Raw genomic sequence first — 9,717 nt, 5'->3', positions numbered from 1 at the left:
TCCGATTCATGTAGAAAAACATTGAAACTCTAGACACAAAACACGTCTTCTATCCAAATATATATATCACTCTATACAGCCTTATTTTCATCGAGCCAAAAAATAAAACATGAATTTAATATATATTAACTATATATTTTCTAACCGTAGACGTGACACCATAGATCCTAGGACCAATGTTCTTAAACAGTTTGATGAATGGGCTTAGGCCCAAAAGTACAAAACAAACCCACAAACGATGAGCGAAGTTGAGTTTGAAGCAGTAAACAACTCAACTGAACTAAACACAAGACAAAAATGGCTTCTTCTTCATCTTCAACAGGAAGTGGAAGAGTGGTGGAAGAGCGTAGAGGGATACCAGGTGCACAGTTCGTAGAGGATGTTCAAATTTATCTCACACAGATTGGCCTTGATGCAAACTCTGCCCTTTCTTTTCTACAAGAACGGTAATCAACTAAGGCCTTAACCTTTCCTTTATACTTTGATTCTCAAAAGCTAACATTTTTTGGGGTTTAAATGATCACATTTTGTTTCCTACTAGATCGCTTAAAGAAGCTATTTTTTGGTCACTTAATATTTGTGTTGGATCAGAAGAGTGGAACACTTTGGTTAGATGTAAGATCATGACATTTGAATTTGGGTTGAAGTGGTGTGAGATATTTATTATTATGTGCGTGGTTTTTATTTTATTGTTTGTTTCATTGATTCATTGGATTTGGAACAATGCCATGAATAATGGTGAGATACAATGGTAAGAATGGGTTGAATGAGTATAGGAAGGTGTTTGGATTTTGTATGGCATTCAAGTGCTATTTTGGGCATGTTTGGGGTGAACAACTTAATTAAGCACTTATTCGGTAAGCTTTTTTGAAATAAGCTAAAAAACGCTTTTTTGAAATAAGCTAAAAAAGCTCATTTTCTTATTTTCATAAGCTTCTCTAACAGCCTTTATTGAAATAAAACTAAAACAAACTTATTGGAAAGTCATAAACTAAAACAAAAGTAAAAGAGCTTGTTTTCCTAGACTGTTCTCATGAGTCCAAAATACTCTTCTAAACGCTTCCTTTATATGTCTCATTAAGTAGTAACATCACACAACACTCTTGAAATTAATGCCTTTGGCTCTGTTTAATATAATTTTTAGACAGACCAATGTGATTCTCTTTTCAAGACCTATCATGCTTAACTTGTCAATGTAATTGTGTAACAAAACTCTATGCATTGTTATTATGTGTTAGGTTTACTGAGAAAGTAGGTTTTGTAAAGTTTCTGTTGCGTAATTGCATTGGTTAGATACTTAAGTAACTAAAGTACTAAACTTCATTCGTACATTAAAGAAACATTATATGTGGGTTTCTGTTATAGTGTTATGGATTCAGTAGGAGCTTCACGTTTATTTTGTATGATTTGATGAATCATCCAGCACTTATTCTTGCAGGCTTCAGCAATACAAAGTGGTCGAAATGAAGCTTCTCACTCAGCAAAGGGATCTTCAGGTTTCATAGCCTTGTATATCTATAGATTGTAGTTTGCTGGCACATGAACTTTTAAAGTATTTCTAGCTATACTTATATATGGTTTGTAAAACTTTGATTCAGGGCTTTCAAAATGAAATTTGTTATTTTGCTTCAACCTAAATCAGTAGCACTGAGTAAGATATCCACTCTATAAAAGCAAGTTTGAACTTGACATTTTAATGTTAGTTTAGGTGTCTGCCTGACAGGATCATGCATCAAGCTCTTTGCTCATTGGCATGTCATAATTATTGATGTTATTATTATTTTGGAAATGGTGTAGTTGGGCTCCAAATTTCCAGTATTCAAAAACATATGCAGGCTGCAACTAAAACCCAAACTGTTGGGATTACAGCTGCAGGAGTTGCTTTGCAATTATAGACTCAAAAGTTTTCAAACTCTCTAATTTTAGATAACTCCATTATCTCCAATCTACCTAGTTCATTTTGCCAGGACTTATTTTAAGGTTCTTATAGTGTGTACCATAGACCATATTTCCCTTGATAAAATCTGGCCGAAAATATATTAGTGTTTATCAATTTTGAATGCCCACTTATCCTTTTGTGTGAATTAAAATGTGCCCTAGGGCTAGGATACGCATTAGAGAGACCCTCAATTTAAATCATAGAAGTAGGATTTTCTGATCACCTAAAACTACTGTCTAATAATCCTAAATTTGTAAGTTAATCGTCTCAGTATGTGCATTTCCTTTTTTCTTTGTTCTCTTACTGGTGCTATTTATTTATTGTATTTGTCAGGCGAAGATACCAGATATTGAGAAGTGCTTAGATGCCGTTGCTACATTGCAAGCTAAGAAGGGCACTGGTGAGGTTCGTTTGGAGCTTGTTTTTATCTAACAAGAAGTATATGATAGAAAACATTGTTTGTGAAAGATAAGTATGTTTTGTAATTGAGGTAAAACTGTAAGATAATAATGTTCAAATAAGATATTATTAGATACTGAATAGTGAATACTGCTTGCTTTATTTTTGTTGGTTTATGCTGTCTGCTTATTTTTGCCTTTGATTTTTATTTGGGTATAATTCTTATAGAGGGTGTAGTCTAGGGAATACCTTTAGGAGAAAGGATTTTCCTAAGAAGGGATGTGAATGGACGTGTAGGGGGAGACACTAGAGGTATGAAGGTTTTCATGGGGTTTAGGACATAGGGGAAGCAAATACGGAAGGTAAGGCTATTCTAGATTTCTCCCGAACTTTTGATTTTACAATAACAAATACATGTTTCAAGAAGTGAGAGAAGCAGCATATTACATATAAGACTGAGGTGATATATTCTCAAATCGATTTCTTTCTTATAAGAAAATTAGAGAGTATTGTTTGGACTACACACATAGTCATACCCGAAGAGAGCTTGACGACGCAACAATATTTTGGACTTTGGTTATGGATGTAAGGGTTAAGAGTAGAGTGGAGAGAAAGGGCCAAATGGAGGTGGTTTGTGCATGTGTGAAAGAGAATGTTAGAAGTCCCACAAATGTGAGAAGATCAAATATAGGTTAGTCCAATTTTTGGAGGCAAAAAAAAATCATAGGCTATTAGGAAAGATCTAGAGATCAGTGCACTATTAATGAACATGATTTATGATAGGGTATTATGGTGTTATTCGATCCATGTAACTGACCCCACCTAGTGGGACTAAGGCTTGGTCGTTGTTGTGTAATTCTTATTGAGAGTGAACCTGGAACTGTAAGCAACCTGTTCACTTAGGGGGTGAGGCTATGTACTTCTAGCCATTCCAGATCCGATTAGGTGGATCCTCTTGTACTGGCCCTTTTTTATAATTTTGATATCAGAAGTTTGTACCATATGCAAAAATTCTTTCTGTTGGTGTTTGCATCTTGCCAACTTCAAATAATTTATTCATCTTCTCCAACTGATGACCAGGAATCTACTTTTGGATACATCCTCATCATATAAAATTGATACTGTGACTATTCTGTTTCCAAACAATTGACACATAGAGACGACATGGCACTCTTGTACACGAGCATTCATATTTGTGCTTAGTGCACTGCTTCACTTTCTATATGCACACACTAACTCCTTGCACTAATCTATCACATTTTGCCGTTGGGAATTTGTGATAGATCCTTTCATAACTGTTTTTCATCTATGGTGTTTCCCAGGAACAATCATGATCACTGCTGATATAATCCAAATGATCAATCTTTCTAATTTTACTGATATTGGTACCTGCTTTAATTTTCAATTGGAAATTTCACTGCATTAAAATCACTGCCTCCATAATGGCTGTGGATGAAATTCTGTAAAGTTGTACACTACAGGTGAGTAAAATATTAACTTATTTTTAATCTGTTATTAACTAGAAGGTATATGTTTCATTTTACTTAAATGCAGGCACTTACTGCTGATTTTGAGGTGTCAGAGGGAATATATTCACGTGCTCGGATTGAGGAAATAGACTCAGTGTGTTTATGGCTGGGAGCTAATGTTATGTTGGAATATTCATTAGAAGAGGTCCTTCCCTGTTAGTTTTAGGTGTTACTGTTCTTTCCGCTTTTTTTATTTGGTTCCTACATAAGAAAATATGAATTTCTGGTGCAGGCTACTGATCTTCTACAGAAGAACCTTGAGAATGCTAAAGCTAGTTTAGAAGTTCTTGTTTCTGATCTTCAGTTCTTGAGGGATCAGGTTACAATAACTCAGGTTAGGTGCTCTATTTCTCTCTCTGCATTCACCACACCTATTTATCAAAAGGACTCAAATGAGGGTATGGGACTTGCACTGCATGTTTAAGTTCTTAGTATGAGAGTTGGAAAGTATAGAGTGGAGTATAAAATGGAGAAGAGAAGAATAGATGGAAGCGTCCTTACTGTTTCACTTTGATGTTTCTTACATCTTGGAATATGATTTTTTATGTTACTTTTTCACCAATGGGATTAAGGCTCGATTGTTGTTGTAAAAGATGACATACAAACTGTGGCTGTCACACATTTTCAACAGTTCCTTTTTATTCCTAGTATGCAAGAACACACTGATTTCCACTGGCATTTCCAACACTCCCATTTTCATCTCTAACAATCAATATATCTGGGACATTTCTTATGTTACTAAGCATCCACCCAAATGTCTCATCATCTTCTTGACATTAATTTGTTTTAGTTCTTGGTCCTTTTTATATTCGATCAGGTTACTATTGCTCGGGTCTATAATTGGGATGTTCATCAACGAAGGATCCGACAAGCAGGTGCTACACCTGCTCAAGACTAGCAAAGAAAATCGCCTAGATCATTGGGTCGTTAATACTTTTTGCAGTTGAGAGTATGATTCTAATCTCAGTTAATTTTCTAGTAGAGATGGAATGGTGTTGCTTCTTGTTCCTTATTCTGGTTTCACTACAGTAGCTTCCATCAAGGATAGGAACCAGTTTTGATACATCATGATTAATTTACTGGTATCTTTAACAGTAGTGAATTGGCATGTTCTGTTTGAGGTGATTATTTGGGTATATTCTGTTTTACAACTTAATTCACTTGTCTTTATTGACTGAGCAAGCTGTCATTTGAATTCAAAATCTGGACCAGCGGAATGAAGATCATAAAGGCCCCACAGAAAATTCTGTTGTGAATGAAATTGTCAGCAAAACTAGGCAAAATAAATCTTATTTTTCATGTAGACGGTCATGAAATACAGTCAACTAGTCTAATAAAACAATTTGAGGGAAGCATCTAAACAATAGAAAACAAATAAATCTAAGATGTTAGTCTTAAAGCTATTTTTATTTGAATGGCTTAATTGTATCATACATGAGTTAGGTAAAGTGGCACCTTCAGATCCTTTGTCCAAAACTGGTGTCCTATTTCCTGTTTCAGCCACTTAAATCTAGACATGTGGATATTAATGTATTATTTTTGTAAAATAAAATTAGAATGAAATATTATTTTTTATTTATTGGTAAACTGGAATTGGTTCGGGACAGAAAGACGGGAAGATTAAGGGAATGAGGATCTCAGGATCTCAGTTCATTGCTGATGTTCCAAAACAGGATTCCATGTTGTGTGTCTACCATGAATGTGGTTGAATATTATAGTTATGAGGCAAATTAATTTCATGGGTATGGACTCTTCACATGGGGGATCAATAAACGACGGTTAGTGTTCCAATGCATAATCAAACTAACAAATGAGACTTTTTTTGCCACTCCTTTTCTCCATTCAGTAACTAAGAATAGAACTCTGCATTTCTCCAACAGCAACTTAGTATTATTATGTTGACCGCTCGCCCCGGTAATTTCAGTCCAAAAGCTTAATAAGAGTAACTGGAGAAGGGGAAAATAGTCAAAATATGCTAAAAAAAATTAAAAAGTAATGATATTAACCTTTAATTTTTTATTGAAGTTATAATTTTAACCTTAAAATATATACTATAAAATATAATTTGTCTCTCAATTAATAAAGAGGAGTTTTACTTGTTATTAATAATTGTTTTTTATGTTGCAGATACTACATAATTTTTTTTGTTCTCAATGCACCTTTTGCCTCATGATTATATATTTTTATTATTACTTCTCTCGTCTCATTAATTTTGCTAATGACCTATGTTGAATTTTTTAATTAATGACCTTTTCTTGTTTTCTGATTTTTTAATTAATGGCTGTCTGGATATCAGCATAGTCTCATTTGTATTGATATGTTGTCCAAAACTATGTCTTCAATTATGTTTCAGACTAATGATATTAAAACAAAAAAATAATAAATATTTAATTATTTTAATTGACATAAAATGTTTTCTTAGTAAAAGATATATTTAAAACACAGTTTAAGACAATATATCTTTATCTCATTGGGAGCAGTGTCTACTTACAAGCTGAGTCCTGTGTCCTGTATAGCTACGTACGTTAGAAATTGTTTGAAGCTCTAGTGTATTATATATAAAAAGGCAGAGGAAGCTCTATTCAAATAAAAAAAAACCCAAAATATAATGCTCTAAGTCAGTCTAATATCTCAATCAAAGATCCTTCCAATGAATAGTTAAGGTTAGCCTTTTTAGACACATTTTCCTTCATTTTCTTCTAAAACTCAACTCATTCTATGAAACTGATTATATGGATATTCTTTACTTGAAACCTTTTCCTCTCATCTCATTATATCCTGTATGAAACTTCACATTTGAATATACCAAAGATCAAATATTTATAATGGCAATGGTCAAACAATGTGGCAGTGTAACTTGATGATAAAGATATTTCCCCTCTTCTCAAAGGCTTAACGTCGAGTCATTCAAAAGAAGCTTAATTAGTATTGTTAAATATGGGTATTGGCACTGCTTATAATAGCGGGCCATCATGCATTGAACAAAGATATAGACTGGGATTTTTATATATGAGCATGGCTCAAAATGTTATTCATAGAGTGGAATTTTCATTTCTAAAAGTCAAATTAGTTTGTGTTTGTTAGATTGTGAGCACCTCTCACTAGAAGTTGGTACAGTCGATAATAAGCTAAATTATCTTGTTCTCGAAATGGTGCTTTGTTGGTGAGTAATCTATAAGTGCTCAAAAAATAGTGAGGTCTATCTTGTCCCAAATTTTATATTACATAATGTGCTTTTTCATTTTCATTGATCAAAAAATATAAAATTAATATATATTTAATTCATGTTTTATTTTGTTGACTAATAAAAAAAGAGAGGTACATGGAGTAGTAGGCATCTCAATTTGGGAGATAAGATTTGACTCCATGTAAGCCTAGCTTGAGACCTAATTTACCTCAACTTTAACCTTACAAAAAAGGAAAGTAGGCATCTCAATTATTTTCATAATATAAATGCAAGTGACACACGTTAAGAAGTGTGGCAAAAAAAAATTAGATACGCTCTGGAATGAAAGTGTATTATAGCGAAAGGAGTACTCATCTAATAATATATATCTTGCAAATAATTGAGGCTCGAAGTGACGCAATATTCATTTTTTAATGTGAGAAGAAATTATAGAATCTTTCTTAAGTTGTAATATATTATCAGACAAAGATATATATATTGACAACGTTACCGTTTTTTAATTTTTATTATATTATTTATCATTTATTTTTATTGATATTAATTCTTAAATAAAAGTAACATAAATGCATGAGATAGATAATATATTGAATTTGTGTAAATCTATACAAATAAATATTATACTCGTATATAATTGGGCAACTTTTCGAAGGCGCCTTTTTTATTTAAATACCAATAGGGATAACTTGATTACACGCAACCACGGTGGAGTATAAAGTAACCTTCCATATACCAATACTTGTTTATTCGTAATGTTTTGAAGAATCTAAATACGTGATGCTAATAGCCTAATATTATTTTATTTTTCTCATATAATTAAAATAAATAGTTTTTGAAAATTCTTTTATTACAAGGGTCATTATTGACTATTTATAAGAAAATTAATAAATAGTTATTTAATAATTAGTAATCCATAAAATTTTAAAAGTTTAATATATATGTCTATGAGTGTAAAAATTTATACACAATCAGTACATAATTTACTATTCATTTGTATTAGTCTTTTCTTAAATAATAATAAAACATAAATGATAGATAATGTAATAATATTATATAAAACTAATACAATGCATTATTATCTCAAATATTAAACACGAGATACATGGAAAGCTTAAAATTAAATATGAATAAGCATCCATTAAACTCACTACTATGTTTATTGAAGTTAATCACAAGGCATCTCCATCACTAATTCAAATTCATTCAGATATACTTATATGTATATTATATGCATGTACATATACACATACACGTATTCCTGGGTATATTAATTAGTTTTGTTACCAAAATACCCTATTAATTAACATCTACTAAAAAGAGAAAATGAGGGTTATTTTATTGGATACCTTCATGGGAATTATGATGTTTAATTAATCTGATTAGTTTTATATAATGTGGAAATAATTCTACGTGTATATGGCATAGCTCGTATTGGACAAGGATCCCATGTCTAAAAAAGACCATGTCCTCATGTCCCTAACCAATATTATTTCTCAAAATAATATAAAATATAAAATTATATTTTTTTATAAAAAAGTTTACAATTAAATGACACACTTTGATTGTCTTGATACACTATTGAAGACACCAATAACTACAGGAAATCTGCATCCGGTTCGTATTTACTAAAGATGATAGACATTCTATACTTGTGTGCAACTTAGAGAAAAACACTTGAATTTTAGGCTGTATGTGTTGGTTTTGCACCGATTCATTGTTTTTGCAAGTGCAATTGGTAGCCATTGTAACTACAACAATTACCTCGCTAAGATTGCACTCAGGTTTGAATTAATTCAGAAACTCTATTAACTTGAGTTAATTTATATAATTGTTTAAAATTAATTTGGACCATGTTTGGATAAAAATTGTCCCACATAATTCATTTATATTAGAGATTCAAGAGGTCAACCTATAAATGGCATTTTGATGTTTATGTTAAAAATAATTTATTTCACATGCTATTATTATATACAAGATATCCATTTTTGCATTTTGGGAACCCTAGCATCGGTTCTTCTGACTCTCGATGAATTAAAGATAGTTTTCATACATGCTTCATTTTAGATCCTTTCTTATACTTTAGATTGTTTTTATTTTACATTTTTTATACATGTTTTGTTGCCCTTTTATTTAAAGCATGCTAGTTTAGTTGGAATTATTTCGATTTTGCGAGAACCTGAACCTGTGGGCTCGTGTCTAGTCCTAAACATAGATAAAAAATGAAATTGGAATAATGGAATCGCTAATATTTATAGAGACGTGCACGCAACCCCATGCTGATTTGTCCTCAGTGACCCATTCTCTATCTTTTTATGCTCTACGCGTTTTCACCCTTTTTCACTTTTCAACAATTAATTTAACTTAACGTACCAATTTGTATATAAATATAAGTTTACGTAAATAAATTCTTATATCATTATTGGTAATAAAAATATAAAATATAAAATTTGACTTCCTAGGCCAACATCCATTCCTCGAGGAAGCACACTCCCAAATCAAATAAATATATATAAAAATAAAACATAGTATCAGTATCATTTTTTAATTTCAACTATAAACCATAAAATCTTAGGTAATTACCATTAATATATTAATCATTTCTCACCTTAAATTAAACATTATAATGAAGACAAAAAAGTAAAGTACACTCGACACAAAAAAATATT

The 9,717-nt window shown here is 31.8% G+C and overlaps 1 protein-coding gene across 1 annotated transcript; it reads left to right on the top strand.

Annotated features, from left to right (window-relative positions):
• On the top strand, nt 254–4,969 carry LOC109328967 (probable prefoldin subunit 3). Its single transcript, XM_019562620.1, has 6 exons — nt 254–446; nt 1,439–1,496; nt 2,273–2,344; nt 3,893–4,012; nt 4,100–4,201; nt 4,685–4,969. Exons 1-6 carry the CDS (start codon nt 298–300, stop codon nt 4,763–4,765), a joined length of 582 nt encoding a protein of 193 aa, XP_019418165.1. The 5' UTR covers nt 254–297; the 3' UTR covers nt 4,766–4,969.

This window comes from Lupinus angustifolius, chromosome LG16 (assembly GCF_001865875.1).
Source record: "Lupinus angustifolius cultivar Tanjil chromosome LG16, LupAngTanjil_v1.0, whole genome shotgun sequence".
NCBI lineage: Eukaryota > Viridiplantae > Streptophyta > Magnoliopsida > Fabales > Fabaceae > Lupinus > Lupinus angustifolius.
This window is presented reverse-complemented; position numbering and strand designations above follow the sequence as displayed.